This window comes from Dermacentor silvarum, chromosome 8 (genome assembly GCF_013339745.2).
Source record: "Dermacentor silvarum isolate Dsil-2018 chromosome 8, BIME_Dsil_1.4, whole genome shotgun sequence".
NCBI lineage: Eukaryota > Metazoa > Arthropoda > Arachnida > Ixodida > Ixodidae > Dermacentor > Dermacentor silvarum.
The window spans coordinates 152,656,083-152,678,521 of record NC_051161.1 but is presented as its reverse complement, the minus strand read 5'-3'; the positions used below and the strand labels follow the sequence as shown (position 1 = coordinate 152,678,521).

Here is a 22,439-nt window from a genome sequence, read left to right as displayed (position 1 = left end):
ACTCGAGGTCTGTCTTCCGTGACAAGCTGAGCACGTGAGTTTGACATGACAAGACCGTGCCTGGTAACCTCGTGATATGCATCTATAACAGCGGTTATCCTTAGCGAGCTTCTCTTTCTTCGAAACAAGAGATAGGTTTGCGTCGCAGGAGCGTGTACCGTGCTTCTTAGATCGACAGAAGAAACACTCGTTCCAGCTGTATGATGTACTGTGCAGTACGTAACCGGTGCTGCTGCCTCGAGTTCTTTCAGCACGGTTATCGACAGATCGTTGCGGCGATGTGTTTCACTGCTCTCGGCTTTCTACCTCAACACGTGTGAACATGAGCAGCTCTTTTAACTCCGCTTCTGATGTTGCAGCTGCTAGTGCTGGCTCCGAGACGTTCGTATCAGACTCGGGTTGTCTTAAAGTCTGACTCCGCTTTCCTCGCGTATATGCAAGAACAATCTCGTATGGCAATGCCTTCTGTAAAATATCAATCAGCATTGCAGAGAAACTGACAGTGGGTACGTTTAGTGCAGTGAGACAGCGGATATGCAGTTGCGCGGAATCATACAGCTGCCTGAGGCCGCGTACGTCGCTTCTGGACTTTACATGCATGAGATAGATGGCGAAGCGCTGTAAGGTGGTGCTGCACTATCCTTTTACGATCGCCAAAACGTTCTTTGAGAAGTTCTACGGCATCTGCGTAGCAAGCTTCAGAAGTCGGTAAACCGGCAATGGCCGCTGCCGCTTCCCCGGCAAGATAATGCCGTAAATAGAAAACTTGGTCGTGGTCGATATAGCATTGTTGAGATGAATAGTCTGCTCGAACTGCTCCCAGAAAGCTCCCCATTTGTGAATGTCGCCTTTAAATATTGGCATGTCAAGATTCGGTAGCCTTGGGCCAATTCTGGGCATAGCACGAGGAACTGTCGGACTTGAGTTCTGAGAAGCAGCCTCCGCTGTACTGTCCGCGCGTTCCAAAGCGTCGATCTCGCAACGAATCTCGGCAAGCATGCTGATAGCTCGATCGTTATATTCTGCAGCAGTTACGTATTCTGCTTCGAGCTCATTGTCGGCAATGTGCTCTTCGAGTGCATCGTTAAGTTTCGAGAGTTCGTTGTTGCTAGCAGATAGACGGTCAAAAATACCTGAAAGCTTGGGCTTGTCCACGGTAGCATCTGTAAGCATCAACCGAACTGCCTGCAGAATCTTCGTATTCTGTGCTCGTCGAGCCGATCGCTTGGTCTTGAGGCGATCCATCGGACTAGCTCTTGATAGATGTCTGGTCTCCACGCCGATCACGAACGATGCGTTATCTAGAGTAGAATATATAGTATATAGAAGTATATAGAAGTATAGTATATATAGAGTAGAAGGTCCTTGAAGACGTGTGATGAAAGTAACGAGTCCGCACGGAGGTTTTCGGCGCCAAAACATAGGAAAACTAACGAGACGCGAAGAAACCAGACAGAGAGCTCATCGTTCTAACTTCTTCTTCTTCTCTTCGCAGTGCCCGCCTGCGCACGTTTATTAGTCTTTTTCTACAGACGGCATCACGACCCCGAGCACATACTTAGTGGATCAGGCTGCTAGCCAACTTGGACCTCTGAGTTGGAGTAGCAGGCGTGACGACGACAGTCGGACGACAAAGCTGGAATGACGGCGATGCAGTGACCACGACGCCACAGGCCCATATCTACTGACCCAAGCTATTAGACAACTTAGGCGACTCGGCTGGGTTAGAAGGCGTGAAGACCACAGCATTACGAGAGTAAGATCACGAGGCTAGACTGATGACAATGGAGCGACCACGAAGGCATCACGACCATGAGCACATACATAGCGGCTCGAGCAGGTAGACAACATGGGTTACTGGGTCGGCGTAAGAGGATATATATATATATATATATATATATATATATACACTTCAGCCTATCTGTCTGTCTATCTATCTATCTATGTATCTATATATATATATATATATATATATATATATATATACAGATACGCTGCAGTCGCAGTAAATGAGTTCCGAGCCGATGAAATCGTTGAAGTCTTCTAACATTATTTCATTGCGATAGCAAATATGCAGACGCTCGAGGTGCGTTCCTCCTGAGTTGCTATGTGTATGTACTGGTCTGAGGAGAACGGATAGTATGCGTCAAGCAAATGTTATCCAATATTTCACTGGGTGCTGCATAAGAGCGAGGTTTTTCCGTCGCTCTTGTCCCGTACAGCAGAGAGGAGTGATGCCGTCAACGACACTAGTGGCGCTCCTCAACAGGCCAGCGTTTTGAGACGCCTGGCAGCTGACAAGGATCTGTTTGTCTAACAGCGATTGTCTGCCCTGCTGCGTTGCACTAACAGGCCGCACCGGTGTCTACTTAAAACAGCGTCGCAGGAGTTTGAGCTCAGCATTAAACCATGTTATCACTGCCAAACTTTGCCTGATTCACTTCTTCGGCTATTTGATAGCAATTAGGCAACCAGTCGCTTCTGCGCACGCACTATTTAAGATATTCTTGTTAGGGCAAGCACTTGTGCGTTCTAAGAGCTATGTTTACTATACGGAGTTGGCGAGAAAGTTGTCGTGTGGCCGCTGGGCACCTCTGGAGGTGCCCATTGTACTAGGCTGCCATTTTCGTTCGCTGAACTCTGTGATAAATTAGTGTCGTGTCCAGTCTCAGGTGCCGCTATAGTCCCTGCCCTCCTCTTAGAAATGATCATCAATGTCCAAATGCACATGAAGACTCCATTGAGAGCTGTCATCATATGAAGCAATCCGGTGTAGTCGCCATAATTGTCTCTGTAGTACCCTGCGAATTAGGAAACAAAAATAAGACATCACAACAACATAATGAATACGGCGTTTGAAATTTTAGGCTATTGACAATAAAAATACGAGGTTAGCGTCACGACAAAGAAATAGGAAAGATCACGCGGCAATATGCTATCCGCTCCGCAATGGGAATAAGGCAGCAAATTTTCGGGGAAATTCAGCCATGATTGGGCTAGACGCGACGAGAAGGAAACGCATGTTCCCCCTTGAGCTAGAGTATAGTGACGAATATTCTGTTTTCATTGCGTCTTAGGATTGCAGGGCGAACCGCTGAAAACACAACCTGAATTTTCCTACACAACATCTTCATTGTACCCGAAGCCTGAGGCTACGTGTGAAGCCCGCGAGAAACCTTTCTTTTTTTTGCGGCCCCCGCGATTTGCATACATTTCCTGCTTAGTTTTCAAAGGAACTGAAGCCAAGAACGCGGTTCTCATTCACCACAGTGCCTCACACGTGCAATCTTACAAGGCACGTCACCATTCATGCAGTCCATCAGGACAATACTGTCCCTGTTGCACGCAAGGGGCAGCCATTTTGACCCGAATAAAGCCGCTGGTTTAAGTGCAGTGTGAGAACAAAAACTTTGACAGGAAATGGGATAAGATGCAATTAACTGTTTGCGCAGCACTTTGCTACGTTTCCTACAGCTAACTTATTCTCGAATGAAGTGCGCTTACCGTATATATACTTCAGCATATGGAGGCTAAAAGTATGTGCTGATGTACACGGAAATTAGACAATTCCGTCAAGTACAAGCAGTTACATTGCAAAACAGCTTGCCAGCACACCATTTATTTGTACGAAAAAGCCCTGTAGAAAGTGGCCTAATGTTTCTGCCTTAAACTAATGGGGTTAAACATCGTTAGTTCACCTGTTGACCCACTGGGGTAGCTCAGTGTCTGTGACGTTCCGCTGCTGAGCTCGAGGTAAAGCGTCCATGGCTGCACCTTGCCTGTGCGGGTGGACTTAAAAAACACTCGCCTTCCATAATTTGGGTGCACATTGAAGACCGCCAAATGGTGAAAACTCATAAGGAACGATGTATTATGACTTGCGTACTAACCCATTCTGCTGTTGTGGTATGTTATCACCTACCGTTTAAATAAAGTCTGAACTACGACAACAGAAACACGTACACATTTTTAGCAGAAGGAAAAATGAGTTGTAATGCGACTTACCGATCAGTAGTGGACGGATGAGAAGAGACACACCTGTGCAGAAGAGCACACCACCAAAAACCACCGGTAACGTGTCCATGCCGAAGTCCTTGGCCAAAGCAGGCGCTTGAAGACACGTTCTTGATCCGTACGTGGCCCCCACCATGCAGGATAGACGCGACAACCATTTGTGGTGATGTATTTGCCCAGACGAGCCACTCGCAAGCTAGTCCTTGCACCACATATCCGAGCAGCATGATTGATTCTAACGACAACATACGGGAATCGATGGCGATACCCACTACCGATCTAAACGCGATGTCAGCTGCCGATAAAGCTTGCAGAAAATACACCGCATTCGAGGGATGCAGGCCTCGGTCACTGGCAAGGTCAGCCGTAATCATGATGTAGGTTCCCGCAGTGAAGAGTACGACTGCGAAAGACAGTGCATAGATAAAGAAAGTCAACGTGCAGAATTTCCGTGTCACTGTGGGGAGAGTAAAATTTAGTAGAGCCTTCTTGGCTTCCATCCGCTTAACGGAGCTTTTCTGTGGAATCAGACCGGTACGTGACAAGTTTTCGTGCTGTTTAGCACAAGATCCTACCGGCTGCTGAATGTTTGAACGTTGATTTCTGTAAGGACCATCACTTTCTATCGTATTGACCATGCTGACGTGAGCGTTTACTGGCTGAATCAAAGCGTACGCTGCATTTGTTTGATCCTCCTCAGTACTTGCCACTTTCCTTTCCGTTTTCGAGTTGGTTATCCACTGTGGACTTCTAAGAATGATAACGGCTGGAATCGCATTCAGGAGAATGGCTCCGTAAAGAAGAAACACTCCACGAATCCCATACGTCGTTCGGAAGAACTCGATGAGTGGCGTGATAAAGACAGAGTCGAAGCCGAACACTGTAAACACTAGACTGCTGGCCGTCGCTCTTCGCTTCTCAAAATGCTGGGCAAGCAATACGTTGGAAGCAACGTACAAGCCAGAAGATGCAGTGCCTGCAAGGAAAGAAGCAGAGATTAGGTGCGAAGATGTGGCGATGAGTACGTGCGCAACGAGATAAAATATGGGAAAATCGGCACAGATAACTCTACTCCATTACGCAAGTCGTTTGCAGTGCTATCAATCGTACGAGGCGTACACAGGCAATATGCTTGCGAGCACAATATATTTCCAGGTGTAACCATGCGGTTAATTGTAGTAATAACTGGTTATTGTTTTTTTCTGTGTGCATGATACGTTAGGACATTTGCGTTAGGACATGCACGTCGTATAGTGCGAATTAAGCAGGTGCTGAGTAGACGACGTGACGTGGATGAACACAGCTCATGAGGCATTCGGCCTTCCTATCGGATAAGAATTCCTGCAGATTCCACAGTGTCACAAGCGACTTGTGAGGTGGAGTATAGGAGTGTGAGTATAGAAATTTTTGAGACCAAATCGTATACGAATTGAATAGCGCAAAAAGTGAATCGAATTTTTTAAGGTTCCTAATACATTTGGAATAGTTTTCGAATAGTAAACACCTTTCGGTTTGTCTAATTACTGTAACCAAAAATTGACATCTCAGTACAAGCTACATTAACAAGTTTCCGACATTACACTGCACATTATGAAGTGCGCTTTATCAAAACCTGAAATTAGGGATTACAAGCAAATGATCAAATTTCTTCGTAGCGTCCGCGGTTGTGCATTATCCTAAAGAATTCTTAAAAGGCTCTCTTCTGAGATCATTAGAACGCGTTTTTGCAATCGAGGCGGGAATGAACGTTTATTTCAGTGACTGCAAAGCGCGAAAAGCTCTTTTCTCTAGTTGAAATATTTGTTGCAGATGCTGCCGCCATTACATCAAATAATGTTGCATTCAAGCTGCTTGTATTTGTTCTCAGAATACACAGTTGAAACGTCAATAACTAGTACCATATAATACCCATTGCAGAATGTCATGTCTGAATGAAACATGAATGCAAATGATTCGGGTTTACCCGTGAAACTCTAGCTCAATGGTCTACTTACCTTCCCTTTTGATATGTACGCTAGTTAGAAGGGTGAAAAGTGTTTGATTTTTGCTGTACTTTCACGTTTAATTATGCACAGGGGGTAGATTTCAAGCATTGGGAAACTATTCCGAAACTATTTGCGATTGCGAATAGTGATTTTCTATTCGAGGATCAAGTCGATTACGATTATATTCAATTGGTTATTAAAATATTCAAATTTCTGCCCACACCTAGAAATAACAATGATTGAATCTTGGTGACAACTTCCCAAGGAAATGCTAGCTATAGGGGGAAAGCTCGTATTGAATAACTTAAACTACCCGAGGCTCTATGTCGCAAAACAAAAAAAGCAGTTCTTGTGTGGTACGTCACAAAACTACGACCTGATTATCAGGCACATCGTAGTTGGGTGCTCCGGAATAATTTTTACCACATGGCGTTCTTTATCGTGCACCCCATCATTTTTGCATTACGCCCCCAATGACATGCGGCCTCCGCGGTCACGCTCGATTCCGCGACCTCGAGCTCAGCAGCTCAATTCCATAGCCACTGGGCTACTGTGGCAGGTAGCGCCATATTCAGCGTGACTGGTTGGAAAATAATTCGATGTACTTAGCAACGGAGTGAAAATCCTTGTCTTCGGACGATCGTATACCCATTCTTAGACTAGATAGACTGCTAAGGATCGACTGCGATCACTGCCCCCTCTTGACGATCACTGTCCCCTCTCACTGGCCCCTCGACGTATCATATTCACATTATTAACAGAAAATGTTAAATTCCAAAGGCAGAATGGTTTGGAATTTCTGATCTTTGAGTTTCTGCGTCACAGTTAAAGCTGCTTAACTAAGTAACCATCTCAGTGAACAATTCGGAAGTGCATATTTATTAGGAAATTGAAGTCACTATTTTGTGTTTAACCATTAATTATTAAATAAATGAATAGTAGAGCCAAGTATATAGGAAATGATTACTATAAAGTCAATTTGCTATGAGTGCTTTGTATTGAACAAAATATTCTACTATTATGATGAAGTAAATAGTGTACTATTACCGTGAAGAATTCCAAAGAAAATGATGATGAAAAGGACATTATTAGCCAGGTAGCATAAACTGACTACAATTCCTCCCAAACACGAGCAGAACAACAGCACAGCCCGGCACGAGAAACGCTGGCAAAGGTAGCCAGCTATTGGACCTGCATTGAAGAAAAAAACGCAACACAACAGTAGTCCATTTATCAGTGAGAGCATGCCTAGCTTCTTAGAAGAGTGATTCTCACCTTATTGACAAAACATGACCTGTCTGCATCATACCTAAACATGCGACAATGCCATGCAAGAATACATACTCCCATTTGAACTTTCAGTTGGTGTGCAAATGTACAAATTTGTAAGGAATTGCTCATTTAGCGATGGAGTGCTCAGCTACTTACCAAGTTCAGGGCTACAAACACTTTGCGTTAATCGCCTGCCGAGTAAGATTACCTCGTCCGCGAACCCGTGAACTGCATCTCGCCATAGAGCTAAGCCTTGACGGAGTAGTGAACCTCATTGCAGAGCATAACATGCGGCACTTTTGAGGCCTCTGCGTTGCTCAACATAGGCAAATCTTCGAACATTGAGGTTAGAGCCTTAATAAGTATGTTCCTCTGCGCTATATTGTGGTCATAAACAATTAAATATCTAAAACCAAGCGACTATTACACAGCGTGTATCAATATCAGTATGAATAACCAACTAGCCCCGTCAGCCACCTACAACCAAAGTTTATTACGGAGCATGCAACGAAACTATTGTTCTAACGATTTCCTGATAGCACTGAGAAAAAAAATTGTTGTGGTTTGCGTACCTCCTAAAACTGTGAAAGTACCCGGCAGGGACACCGGCCACGAAGCTTCTTCTCTGGTCGCCCCAAATGTCTCGACGATTCCATAGAAGAAGATGCCGGCCATACGTGGCGTCGCCATGGCCAGAAACAGCACCCAAGCACAGAAGAAAGCGGTGATCCAGCTCCACCGAGAGTCAACTCCAAATACAGGGTCATCTTTCAGCCGGCGTGCACTCACCATGACTCTCGCAGCACGAAACACTGGCAGGCACGAGTATTTCAATTGCTGGAGGACTTCAGCTTCGCACCCGGTCACTAACGCCTGCTAGTCGAAGAGGGTCTTTCTATATGCCCAATGTTCACGGTTGAGTTGTGGCACTTGCATAGGAAACGCTTATAATGGCTGATCATCATCCGGCAAGTTCAGGAGGGCTTTATCGCTTGTGGCGCTCACAACTTTTGTTTCGCACGATGTGACACGAAGAAGACTTGTATGCTGACTGCACGCAAGCCTTTTCTCCCCTGTTAGTGGTACAATGAAAGTAGCGTGAGGGATGAGAGGGGTCGCGATTGTAAAACCGCTGCTGCTCTTAGTGCGACGACAAGCAGTCGACGAGTGATAACGATATTCTCGAGTACATTCTGAGGGCTCACGCTGCCTTATCGATGCGATTCGCTGCCAAAGTACATACTCAAAAAATGAAAAATTCTAAAAGGCGTGGTAAGGCGAGAAGTCATTTGCTGACCCCAACAAAGCAATAATTATAATTGAGGTAACGCAAATACTGCCTTTTTGGCAACACAGCACAGTACAACTGCTGTGCAAATTTTTCCACACAGTTTTAGCGCCAGAAAAAACCAAGTGTAGCACTTGGCTTTACAATCTGCCTTGACAACCCTTGTCCATACTTCGTTTCTGGCAAGTCGGACTTCTCTTACGTGAGGCCTTAGCGTGTCGCTTGCAGGAAACGGAGCTTTATTCTTTGAACTTTGCTGCATTAGATCTCTTGAGTTTGCACTCGTTTCCCTGCGCATTCCTATCTAAGCGAAATCAAGATGTCATGAGCAGCTCATAAAAAAATGACATTATTGTAGGGCTACTCAGGTAATGTACTTCATGCATTGTGACTGTTATGCATTGTACGTTATGCATTGTCGCGCGACCTCGCCTAGTCGGCAAGTGTGAATGGGACCTTAGGCGTTGCCTTTTGAGCGGCATTCCGAGGCTTTTCAGCACAGCCGCGCTGGTCACACAATGATCGTCAACGAAGTGGTCCACGCAAATGAAGTCATTTCTAGAGGTCTCCAAGCTGGGCGTGATAGCTGACAGGCAGGTATCCAAAGTTTGTGCACCTTCTCGTCTCTAGGAAACGGCTGCGATGGCGTGTCACGACCGACGATGCTGTGATAACAGCAATGTACGGGCATTTCCTTCCGCCACGACAAACGGGTCAATATCAAGCGACGACGGCGGGAAGCCGCGTGTAAGACGCACAACCTGCGCGTAGCGCCGACGGGGATAATGTTTCGGACGGACCACGTGGGAAGATCGCCGAAAGGGGTTAACCAAACCCTGCAAGGGACCGACACCCCCGGAAACACTGCGACGGCTGTGGGAGACCTTGGCGCGCGCGCGCGCGCGCGCGGGTTGGTGTTGTGACGTCAAATTTCAGCTTCTGCCGGCGGCAGCATGGAGGCAAGGTGCAACAGAAAATCGAAAGAAAAAAAGATGTTTCCCGTTCTTTTTTTTCAAAGCAGCTTGTTGTATCCGTCATTTTCAACCGTTCCACTTTTGTTCCGACGCAAAAAACGACCCGCCAGCTTTTGTGTCCGTATCGCTTTAAAACTGACCTTCTCTTCCTACGCCCATATATATGTACGGACCGCAAGAAACTGTTTGCGTCGCTGACGAGACGGAAAGAAATGTACGTCCTCTACGAGCAACAACCAAAAGAACATTTCTTATCAGGAAGCAGTGGCTTTTAAGGACCGCATCGCTAGTGCCACAGCGGCGCTGTAACTACTCACGCTGCCCTAAGCTGGCGAGCTATCTTGTCACACATATTCCGCTTTCCTTTTTTTTTATTGCGACAGCAATTATATGGACACTTCAACCGGATTTCTGCCGTCGCCGTCGTCGTCGCTGTCGCCGAGAGGTTCCCTATAGATAAAATCTTCGCCGCGCGCCGTATGCCCGAGCCGAAGCGTGCGGGGACGCGCGCTATCACAGAGAGCGAACGCACTCAATCTCCCACGCGCAAGCAAGGAAGCGGGAAGCCAGCGCAGGAGGGAGCAGGGGCGGGGGGGGGGGGGGGCGCACTTGCACTCTGCCAACAACCGCGCTCGTCGCTCGCTCGCACCGTCGCTTATCTTCACACGGCTCTGACCTTTATGCGCCGTGCATTCGCCGCTCAGTTTCCGTTGAAGCGATAGACCGCACGTACCTTCGCCCGTTGGTGCGGCGTATGCGCTTGCTGCCAGCGTTTTGACAGTCGTTGTCTGCAGTCATTCAGTGTGATCTAGTCATGTTTGTTTGTGCGCGCTCACACCACGCTTGTTCAATCAGTTAGTAATAGTCGGGCCACATTTTCCAACGCACGCTACACATGCAATGCTGCCCGGGTCGGCAGTGCAGCGCTACAGGTGTGTCCCTTCGCACGCGCTGCCCACGGGAAGCGCTTCTCATCAACACCACCGTTTCACACGCGCCTTCTCGTGGTCATCGAGTCTCTCTTCATGTCGGTCTACTTACGCCGCAGCACACCTGCTTACTTAATCAGCTCATGTTTACTACAATTCATATTGCTACCAAAGCCGCTCACTTTACTTCGTATGACATTGCTGTGTTGCTATCGCATTCATTGCTTCGCCCTTAGGGTGAAACTTTGACATTTTTTTAACACGAAAGTGTTTTATGCCGGGGTCCACCAAGACTTCACTGACGTATTTCCGTCACGGAAATACGTCAGCTTACAATGTACACGAACATAATACGAAGAAAGAAACCAGAAGAAAAAGTTCCACAAACATGCAAAATTTGGAAATCGAACCCACGACCTCTCGGTCCGCGACGATAGATCGCCGAGCGTTTAACCCATTGCGCCACAAAAGTATTTGCAGAGAGCTACACAGACGTGCCTTATATATCTAACACTCCTCCGTGTACCCGCGCTCTTGCTCGGGGCGGTGCCGCCGCCTACGAGCAGAAAAGAGAAGTACTGCATTATGACACTAACGCGCACCGACAGTGAACGCTTCGGTGGTCTCAGCACTACGACGCCTCGATGCCAGCATTCGAAGGGACGCTGGCATCAAGAAGCACTACCAACGCCACCTAGGTGGCGTTCACCGTACTCAGCACAGCGGAGCGTGGCCTCCGCAATTAGCTCTGAAAATGTTTCTGAAGTTGATCGCGGAGGCTGCAATTACGACGCGCTGTACGCGCTGATTTGACTCGGTGACGATTCAGTTACGTGCTTTGTCTTGCGCGTTGTATTAGTGTGTCAGTTACGTGCTTCGTCTTTCGCGTTGTGCTAGCGTGTGCAGCGTAGTGCAGCTTCCATATGCACGACGGTTGCTCATGGTCATCGACGTTGGTAGTCGTGATGGAGGAGACGTGCCACCAGGCGTCAGCGTGGGTGCATCAACGCCTAAGGGCGCTTTGGCCACAAAACACCAATAGACATTATATATCAATGTGCAATAAACATTACACTACTTCTGTGAAGACACGTTTCACTTTCGTGTTCTATACCGATTCCTATATAAGAGGGATCAACCACATTTTTTTTGAAGCCACTCTTGTTACGAAGCTTAAAATCATTCGGAGGAACCACACACCTTCCGCTTCGTGTGTGATTGTGACAGAGATCGTTACCCTAATGCGCTCTGCTTCTTTCATCGCTGCATATATCTGGCGATTCCGCTGTCAGTGGCGTTGTTCCTCTGCCGTCTTCTAAACTGGTCGGAGGCAGCGGGACGAGATGAGCGCGATTTATGCTTAGAGAAGTTTCCCCGGAGTAGACCCAGTTCGATCTGGGCTCGTCGGCGCTTCCTCGAACGACTCCTTCTCTTTGGAGGTCTACGATCCATACGTCTGTTCCTTCGGACAGCTCGGGCAGATCGCGCACTCCGTGGCGTCGGTCGTATACTCTCTCTTCTGGCGCTGACGCTGCGACCTCTCAAATGCTGCCAGTTGTTGAAACTCTGGCGTCCGAGGTTGAAGGCTTTCGCTGGACGTGGGCAGGGCCGTGCGCAGTCGTCTTCCCCTGAGCAACTCGGCGGGGCTGTATCCGTTCTTCAGTGGGCTTGTCCTTTAGGCCAGAAGAGTTTTATAAGTGTCAGCAGTTTTCTTTAAGGGACCCTTCATAATTTTCACGGCGGACTCTGCCATTCCGTTGCTGTGAAGGTAATGAGGGCTGGGCGTCACGTGTTGAAAGTTGTACTCTGTGCAAACTTTCAAAATTCAGCGCCGAAGGCTATTGAGAATTGCTGCCCATTATCGGAAACAACTACTTCCGAAATCTCGTGTCTGGCGAAAATGGATTTGCAGTGGTTTATTACTGCAGATGAAGTGAGGTTATTCAGCGGTACGAGCTCCTGGTATCGTGAACAATAATCCGTGACGATCAGCCACTATTTTCCCTCCAGAAAGAATAAATCCATCGCAATGCGCTGCCATGGCCTATCTGGAAATTTGGTCTGTTGCAGGGGCATCTTTAGGTTGGTGCTCTGCTTGAGGAATCCGTGGCAGTTCTTAACAAGTCGTTCAATGTCCGCGTCCATACTTGGCCACCATACTGAGCTCTTGGAAGGTGCCCGGCACTTCTCGATTCCGAAGTGTCCCTCGTGAATTATTTTAAGCACGGGCTGCCGTAGTGTCGATGTGATGACTATACGAGAGCCGCACATGAGCACGTTTTCAACGAGGGCAATGCTTTGCCTCTCATTCCAGTAAGGCTTCAGGTCGAACCCAACGTCTCGACGGCTTGGCCAGCCTTTTGTACACACATTGATAAGAGCTTGACACACCGGGTCTTGCTTTTGCTCGTGGGCGATAAGCCGTAAACTCGGCGCTGTTACCGGGACTGACGAAGCCACCAATCGCACATAGCCCTGGATCTCGCCCTCCAGTTCCATGGATTCCGTTTGTGGAAGAGGTGACCGAGAAAGCGCGTCCGCCACCGTCAGGTCCCGGCCTGGAACATACACAGTGTCATACATGTAGCGCATCAGATGCATGCGCATTCTTTGTAGCCTCGGTCTTAATTCGTAAATTCCTTTTGACCCAAACAAAGACACCAGTGGTTTGTGATCTGTCTTGAGGCTAAACTGCTTTCCTACGAGATAATCACGGAATTTTTCACTAGCCCACACCCCCGAGGGCAAGTCCTTCTTTTTAAATTTGAGCGTATCGCCGCTCGGTGGTTGTAAGAGTTCTGGAAGCATAAGAAATCACTTTGAACTGACCTTCTTTTTGCCTTTGGCGCAGGACAGCTCCAAGCCCGTACGATGAGGCGTCTGCTGTCACCAGTGTTTTTATGTTTGAATTGTAGATTCCCAGAACAGGGTCTGATGAAAGAAGAGTTTTCCACTTCTTGAAGGCGGCTTCTTGCGCTGGGCCCCACACAAAATCCTGTCTTGAGCTCATCATGAGAGAAACAGGCTGAAGGACTTTCGCCATGTGGGGCACAAAGCGGGCCAGGTAATTTGCCATGCCGATCAAGCTCCGTAACTGTCTTGAACGTCGGATGTGCCATTTCTGTCACCGCGTCAAGCTTTTGCTTATCAGGACGCACTGCCTTGTTCCCGATTTCATGTCCCAAAAATGAAATCTGGGTGACACTGAACTCGCGCTTATCTCTGTTCAAAGTAATGCCCGCGGTGCGGAGGCGGTCCATCACTGCCCGAATCCGCTCGTCATGCTGCGCCTGCGTGGCGCCCCAAATAAGCACATCGTCCATGTGGCAGACGACTCCATCCTGTCCTGAAAGAACCTGTCCCATTCGTCTTCGAAATTGTTCGGGGGCCGACGATATTCCGAACGGAAGTCGGTTGAAATAAAATCGTCTGAACGGCGTCATGAACGTTGTGAATTCCTTGCTCCCTTCATTCAGCGGTATCTGCCAGAAACCCGAGTTCGCGTCTAGTTTCGAAAACGTGCTCCCTCCCCGTAGCATTCCGATGGTGTACTCGATGGCCGGGATGGGATGCCATTCTCGTTGAACGTATCTGTTGAGTTCCGTGCAGTCAACACAGATGCGAACAGCACCAGCGGGTTTAAGAACGACGACCATAGGTGCGCTTCATGTACAGGAGAAAGGACAGGATGGTTACACGAGAAATGACGCCTAGTGCTTGCATCCGCTCAAGCTCTTGTCTTGTTTTTTGGAACAAAGGCAGGGGGACTCTGCGTGGGGACATCAGAGCGAAAGCGTTCAACTTGAGGTCATATTCTTCCTTGAAGGTCCCCAGTCCCCGGAACGCTTGTGGAAACTCGGATTCGGACTCTAGTTTCTTTATTACGTTGATTAGTGGTAGTACGCAGAGCTTTTCTGTCGCTGGTTTCCCAAGAAGAGGGGTTCGGAGGCCTTGAAGTACGTACACGTCATCGCGGCTGTTCGTTCCCACAAACGTCATATTCATAACAGCCATACCAGATATGGCAAGGGATTTACCATCAGGACCCTGAAGCCGGAGCCTTACTGGTTGAAGTTTTATCGCGGGAAAGATACGATTGAAGAGCTCCCCTGAAATGACCGTTTCGTCTGCGCCAGTATCTATTTTAAATACCACCTTCGAAGATTCAACAAGTACTGGAACTTCCCACCTGTAAACGGATGAATGGGATTGCGCTGCTGAGCACGAGGTCGCGGGATCGAATCCCGGCCCCGGCGGCCGCATTTCGATGGAGGTGAAATGCAAAAACGCCCGTTAAAGAACCCCAGGTGGTCAAAATTAATCCGGAGCGCTCCACTACGGCGTGCTTCATAATCAGAACTGGTTTTGGTACGTAAAACCCTAGAAAGAAGAAGAAGGGATGCGATTCTGAGGAAGCCTGGTTCCTCGGTCCGGTTTTCGACGTTCCTGACAGCTCTGGTTGATCGGCAAACCGCCTCGAAGTGTCCTCTTTTGTCGAACTTTCTACAGACTGCATCTTTCGCTGGACAGGACGCTCGATTGTGCCTGTTGCTTCCGGACCAGTCACATGGTTTGGGAACGTTGCTTCCATTTTCAGGCGGAGGCACGTTCTTCCCCACTTGCCGCGTACCCCTCTGAGACTGTATTTGGTGGACTCCCTGTTCTCACACGCGGTGAAGCTCTGCCTGCTGTTGGTCGACGGTCTTGTGCTGTCGTGCCACCAACAATGCTTTCTGTAGTTTCAGGTCCGGATCGAGTTGCAGAGCTCTCGAGATCTTACGATCTTGCCGGCCCACCACGAGACCATCTCGAATTAAATCTTCTCGCAGCTACCCGTAGTCGCACGTGGAAGCAAGCGTTTGCAGTACGCTAACGAAATCCTCGACGGATTCGCCGTCTTGTTGCGTTCGGGTATTAAACACAACCCTTTCATAAATGATGTTTCGTCGAGGAACAAAGTAGGCCTCGTACTCCTGCAGTACGACCTCAAACTTCTTCTGGTCGTCAGGTTCAAGTTTGAACGTTTTTAAGATATCCTCGGCCTGAGGTCTCATTAGATACGCCAATGCATCTACTTGACTCTTTTCTGGCTTCCCGTCTAGTCCAGACGCATTTCGGAAGCGAAGAAATTGCTGTTTCTAGGGAGGCCAGTCGTTGGGTGTTGCGAAGCTGAAGGGCTCGGGTGGAGCAATTTGAAACAAAGCCATCTTTAATTGGTCTTTCCTTGTAAGGTGCCTGGCTTGTCCGACGTCTGGCACTGTTCAGTGGGCCCGCGGCATCCTCGTTTCAGGGCTAGTCTGACGTCCGATAGCCATGTTGCCTCAGATTGGCGGGCGCCACTTCTGACACCATGTTTGGGTCTCGACGAGACGGAAAGAAATGTGCGTCCTTCACCAAGCAACAGCCAGAAGAACGTTTATTATCAGGAAACAGCGGCTTTTATAGACCGCATCGCTACTGCCACAGCGGCGCTGTAACTGCTGACGCTGCCTAAGCTGGCGAGCTATCTTATCACACAGAAACCAGTATTCTTTGTGCCCTGATCTTGTGCTAGTCGTCTTTCCGGACCATACACATGACACGTACTCACATACGTCGAAAATAAGGTAGTTGGCGAAAAGCAATGTCAAAAGCATCAGAAACATCAATGTCACCAGCAACGTCACGGAGACAATGCAACGTAGTTTACACAATACTTCCCAGAATTCACAGGCTCCAAGTGCCTTATGTATGAGCACTGAAAATTTACCGGGAAAATGAAATCTATGAAATCTTGTACGTATCACTGTGCCATTTCGCTCATGACATCAGTTGTAGAAGATTTAGCCTCAGAGTTGATTACTCTCAAGGCGGGGACCTTTGAAATGGCCCATCGATCCTGAAAAGCAAGAAGCCTTTAACACAACAACAGCCTGCTCATCATGCTGCCCTGAATATGTATTCACAGAAAAGCAAATATAAAACTGGTGTAAGAAAGGTCAGATTTTAAGGTCATCTGAAATGACAAGCGGCACTTACATCGGGCGGGTATGTGTGTGGCCGTTGTGCTTGTGAACGGTGGAAGCAAACAAAAAATGCCACAATTTTAAAGAAGTTTAAACACTGACCACAGTCTCACCTCACATGGAAAATACCGGAAGAAACAAAAATAAACATATTGCACCAAGATTATCTCGACCAAATATATTGAATCTGTAAAATGTTGAACCACCTCAAACAAAAAAAAAGTGAGGGGGATTCGCATACAGCGTTTCGCCGAAAGCTCGAATCAAATGTTCTATAAAGCTGTACATTTAAGCAAAATCTTTATCCTGCTCAAACCTGGGACGTCTTAGAGTGCCAAATTCGATCCGTTAACGTAGTGCAAATTCCTGAATAGGAATTACTCTCAGGCAAGCAAAGTTACCTTTAAAATACTTCATTTTACCTACCAAATACTTCATTTTCTTTTTCAAATTCTCACTTGAAACTAAAGGTACATTCAACTGGTTACGCTCGAGCTCTCTAGAGCACTCTAGAGTGCTCTCTTGGTGCGGTTTACATTCGACTGACTGAAATCGAGCAGTTGAAACACACGGGCCTGGTTTATTCCGAGCACCGCTCTCCAACCCAGAGTGCTGTTAGGCGGGTACCCGTTAGAGCTAGGAGGGCGACCGAGATCCGACAGAATCCCGATCACGTAGCAACTTCAATTGCCTTGGAGCCCCTCGGTCGTTCAGCTGGGGCAAGGCTTTCTTCTCCGGCTCCAATTTCGAAAGGGCTCCGCATAGATGTCAACTGAGTTGTAAAGCTCTAGGAACCAGTCTAATGGCATCATGTTACACTTTTTGTACGATAGCTTCTCTTAGCACGCATAAACCACCTAACCGCTGCGTTCTTGTATTGTTCCCCGTAGTGAATAAACGCAGTTGTTTGAGGAAAGAGAAAACAAAAGAAAAAGAAACTGCGCCAGAACTCATCTCGCGTTGACCTATAAATCAATCAATGAACTTTATTTCATGAACAGAAACTGCATATACAGTGATTATTTGGACAGATAGCCTAAAGTGTCAAGTGGTCGGTCCAATGCATTCTGTAATAAAAATGTACCATTGAGGAAAGAAGATGCAAAAAGGAAAATTTTAAAAATTAAATTATGCGGTTTTACGTGCCAAAACCACGATCTGATTATGAGGCACGCCCTAGTGGAGGACTCCGGAAATTTGAACCACCTGGGGTTCTTTAACGTGCACCTAAATCACACGGGTGTTTTTGCATTTCGCCCCCATCGAAATGCGGCCGCCGTAGAAGTGATTCGATCCCGCGACCTCGTGCTCAGTAGCCCAACACCATAGCCACTGAGCAACCACAGCGAGTGCAAAAAGGAAAAATGATGGTATCAATACATACATATGCACGTATACATTTACTATTTTAATATAACGGTACATATTAAAAGGAAGACAAACAAAATCAAATCAAACAATTTCAACTTACACGCCCACACGTTTACATATCTTTAATTGATAGAAAAAATGATTTGCATGCAATGGTGAAATTACGTCTAGTTTTATTCTCAAGGGGTATGATGTGCCATATTTTAGCTCCATTAAATTATATTAGTCTTTCTCCATAACCATTATCGCATTTTGGCAGATTGAATTTACCGTTTGAAGCATATCGCGTATTGCGTATAGGATTGGCAAAAAAATCACCAGGCAGAGGTGAAATTTTAGGGGTATCTTATTCATTGAAACAGCAATCTTGTATTCTCGCAACATCCGAACTGAAAGAATTCTTTGTGATTGGAAAATATTACCTAGTTTACCTTGGCCTATGATTCTAAATATTCGCTTTTGAAGTCGGTCAACAGTTCTTATATAACTATTGCACGTCACACCCCATGAATTAAGGCAGTAACTAATGTGGCAATGACACAATAAGAAGTATATTGAACGAAGTGTACCTTGCGGAAAATATTGGCGTGCTTTTTTTAGAGGTACAGCAGTCATAGGCTACCTTCGCGCATACATTCTGCACTTGCTCATGCCAGTGCAAATTCTCATCAAAATGTCCCCTAAGTATTTGAAAGAAGGTACTTGTTCAATAGGAGCGTTGTTTACTGATACGTTAAGAACTGCAGTATGGACAATATTGCGAATAGTTATCGCGCAATGCAGCGACAGACTATGCTCCTGAAGTCCAGTTTGTTTAACGCGTGTTGTATTAAATCTGAGACTCGTTGATACGGATGTGTGCCACTTACTCAGATATCGCCCCACTTTGCTATGGCACTCACTTTCCGAGGTCGCCCATGAGCATACAAGGGCATGACTACAACTGCATGAACTGACGCAATGATGATGAAATGAGGAAGAAGGAATGATCGATGGAACGACAAAAGCGTACAACGACGATGGTGTGACGCCAATGACATGCCGATTCTTCTTATATGATAACGCTGGTATAACGAAGACGACGTGACGACAACGGTATGACGACAGCCGGCTAAAGAAGCGACAATGACGGCAATCGCATGATGAAGACAGCGTGATCACGATGCTATAACGACGGATGCTTGATGGCGTCTGTGTGACGACGACGCATTGACGATGATGTCATGATGACATCGACGGCATGATCACGATTGATTAACGACAGCATGAATACCATAGAAGGACAAAGAAGAAATGACGTCAATAGATCGACGAAGTTGGTATGATGACGATGGCTAAATGTCAGCGTGGTGATGGTGGCATGACCATAAAGGTATGACGGCTAATGCATAATGATGATGCAGTGACGATGATGGCAAGACAACGGTAGGAGGACAATGGGACAATGACGAGTGTATGACAACGATGGCGCGATGATGGCTGTATCACGAAAACTCTACGAAGACGGTGGCTTTACGACGACGTCATGACGATAGTCGCATGACGTAGCTGGAGTTACGATGATGGCACGACCACGACGGCCACGCGGCGATGGTCTCGCAATGGAGACATGATAGCAAACGACATGACGGCACAAGGGCGCCATAAGCACGTTTTATGGATGACGGTATGATTACAATACAATGACCAAGAAAGATTGACGTCGATGTAACAAAGGCGGTATGACGAAGATGACATGAATACAATGTGATTAATGTTACTGAAACGATGGCAATGATAAAACGACAGCGTGACGCAGATGGCATGACGACGACTCTGTGACGACGATGGCATGACGAGAGTCGGATGACGAAGCTGGACTGACGACGATGCAACGACAGCGACGGTGTAGGAAAACTAACGAGACGCGAAGAAACCAGAGAGCTCATCGTTCCAACTTCTTCTTCTTCTCTTCGCAGTGCCCGCCTGCGCACGTTTATTAGTCTTTTTCTACATACTCCCGCCCCCAGTAGCGAAGTCCAATTCACGATTGTGCGATTTCTGCACTGGTATTCTTGTAAACTTGCCATCTTGAGGTAACACACGGCCGGCTCAGGTTATTCCATCTTCGCCAGGGAAGATATCCACGACTCGTCCCAGTGGCCAAATACTTCTAGAGAATATAGGCTCTTCGATGAGGTCACGTCGCGTAGACTCAGCGCTTAGAGCTCCGTAGTCGCTGTTGGTTGGCTCTGGGGAGGCAGAAAATGAATGTCTGACAAGAAAGTGCGCAGGACATATTGGAAAGGGCTCTGTAGCGTTAATATTTTCAAGTCGGCCACTAAGTCGAAGCTGCCCGCTTTGATCCAGGTAAGGGTGGAGATCGCGTAGTGCGGAGTGTTTCGGGACAGTGTCTCTAAGCCGAAGGTGTTCAATATCATTCGCGAATACTTTGAGCTCGACACGACAGATCCTGAACATTTCAACCAAGCTTAGCTCCTCTGTCGAAATAGTTCCTCCGAGTGACGTTTGAGTACGACTGCTTCGATCCGCAAACCAAAATACCCAGGCGGCGACGCAAAGGAGCTTCTGTAGGTTGCCAAACTTCCTTAAGTCAATCAGAGTGTCCACTATTCTCGGTGCTTGAAGAAGTACATGATGCGTGTCACACTCTGACTCCTCGTAGGTCGATGTGCTCATGTGTGAGTCTGTAGGCCAGGTTGATCTTGGCTGGGATGGCCATTCGGGTCCCCTCCACAAGTTGCGACATGTACGTAGAGCCTTTATAGCTACGCCCCTGGTCAATAAATCTGACGGGTTGTCTTCTCCTGGGCAGTAATGCCATAGCAGTGGGTCAGCAATTACTGCGATTTCATTCACTCTGTGCTTTACAAACTGACCCAACTTGTTACGGTCACCCCGGATCCAGCTCAGTGTGATCGTTGAGTCTGTCCACATGACGCAGGAAAAATACGTTGAATCCCACGATGAGCGGATGTATTTTAATAGTCTTGCTCCTACTACCGCGGCCATAAGCTCAAGCTTCGGCAGTGTTAAAATCTTGGTAGGTGCTACTCGAGACTTCGCTACTATTAGTAATGTAGCTGTATTTCCGCCGTCATCATCTGTTCTCAAATAGGCACATGCTCCATAAGCCTTCAGGCTGGCGTCGACGAATACGTGCAGCTCTGCCTTCTCGACCGCTCCATATAGCCCCTCTCTCACGCAGCGCGGAATCTTGATGAAGCCAAGCTGGATTACGTCTGCGCACCATGCTGTCCATGGCGTGTTGATGTCCTCTGGTAACTGGTCATCCCAAGACTGGCCTAAATCCCACAGGCGTTGACACAAAAGCTTTGCAGTGACGGTGAAAGGCGATAGAATACCAAGAGGGTCGAAAATTCGGGAAGCAGCCTTGAGAAGCGTACGTTTTGTGTCCGGCTGAGCTGAGGTTAAATATTGGGCTACAGATTTGGAAGAAAACTTGAAGTAATCAGTTTAGGTATCCCATTGCATTCCCAAAACTGCAGTTGATTCCCGTGATGCACCTTCCACTTGTTCCTCCTGGTGGTCGAAAATGTTCTGTAGTTGCTGGTTATTGGTCTTCCATTTTCTGAGATTCATGCCTGCATCTCGCATAATTGCTTTCGATCGCTCATAGATGCTCAGACCATCTTCGTATGTCTCCGCACCCACCAGTAAATCGTCTACATAAAAGGACTTCTTCAAAATAGAAGCAAGTGCTTTGTCCTCACAAGCGTTGTCCAACGAATAGTGGCCATGAGCAAGAAAGGGCTTGATGTTGATCCAAATGGTACCCGGGTCATGCGCCATTCGAGAATGTTACTGTTCTGGCTGACGGGAATGGCATCAAACCAGAGAAACCGGAATGCATCTCGGTCGGTCTCCTGTATCTCAATTTGCAAGAATGCCTTCTCGATGTCCGAGTTGATGGTGACCGGAAACCACCGAAAGCGAAGTAGCACTTGTAGTAACTCTGGATTGAGGTTCACCCCTTTATCTAGGCAGTCATTGAGTGATGGAAAGCCTTGAGCGTGTGACGATGCGTCAAACACGACCCGGAGCTTAGTGGTCAGCGATTCCTCTCGTATAACTTCCCGATGTGGCATATAATAGGTGGCCCGATCAACAGGAACATTCTGAGGTGCCAGTCAAAGTGTCCTAGCTCCAGGTATTGTCGGATGACTGCGTCGTATCGCTCCAATAATCCTTCATTCAATGATAGCCTCTTTACCAGTTTTTGTAGACGTGTAAGCGCGGTATCACGGTTGCTTCCAAGTAGCTGTTTCTGATCTTCTTTCCAAGGCAGCGCCACGGTGTATCTGCCATTTTTCTTGCGAATTGTTCCTCGGAAGCGTGGAATGGACTCAGTAGAGGGAGGTTCGGCAGAATCTGTGATGCCCATTGCTTCGAGCTGCCAGAACGACTGTAGAATCTGCGAGGTTGTGTCATCGTTAGTAATAGTTTCCACTCGCAGAACACAGACCATAACGTTAGCGTGGCAGTCAAGAAAGGCTTTTTGGCGACTCGGTCCTTGCAGTGTCCATCCGAATGCCGTGTTGATTGCGACCAGTCCTGGAATTTCTATGCTCCTTGCAACT

The 22,439-nt window shown here is 47.4% G+C and overlaps 2 protein-coding genes across 2 annotated transcripts; both read right to left on the bottom strand.

Annotated features, from left to right (window-relative positions):
• Positions 1 to 2,037: 2,037 nt before the first annotated feature.
• On the bottom strand, positions 2,038 to 8,368 carry LOC119462508 (monocarboxylate transporter 1-like). Its single transcript, XM_049672130.1, has 4 exons — positions 7,844 to 8,368; positions 7,047 to 7,190; positions 4,006 to 4,990; positions 2,038 to 2,801 (listed from the first exon to the last, which is right to left on the bottom strand). Exons 1-4 carry the CDS (start codon positions 8,061 to 8,063, stop codon positions 2,699 to 2,701), a joined length of 1,452 nt encoding a protein of 483 aa, XP_049528087.1. The 5' UTR covers positions 8,064 to 8,368; the 3' UTR covers positions 2,038 to 2,698.
• A 3,449-nt stretch (positions 8,369 to 11,817) lies between these two features.
• LOC119462507 (uncharacterized) lies at positions 11,818 to 21,947 on the bottom strand. The gene is made up of 4 exons (XM_049673012.1): positions 21,636 to 21,947; positions 13,292 to 13,583; positions 12,854 to 13,020; positions 11,818 to 12,135 (listed from the first exon to the last, which is right to left on the bottom strand). Exons 1-4 carry the CDS (start codon positions 21,945 to 21,947, stop codon positions 12,004 to 12,006), a joined length of 903 nt encoding a protein of 300 aa, XP_049528969.1. The 3' UTR covers positions 11,818 to 12,003.
• Positions 21,948 to 22,439: the final 492 nt, after the last annotated feature.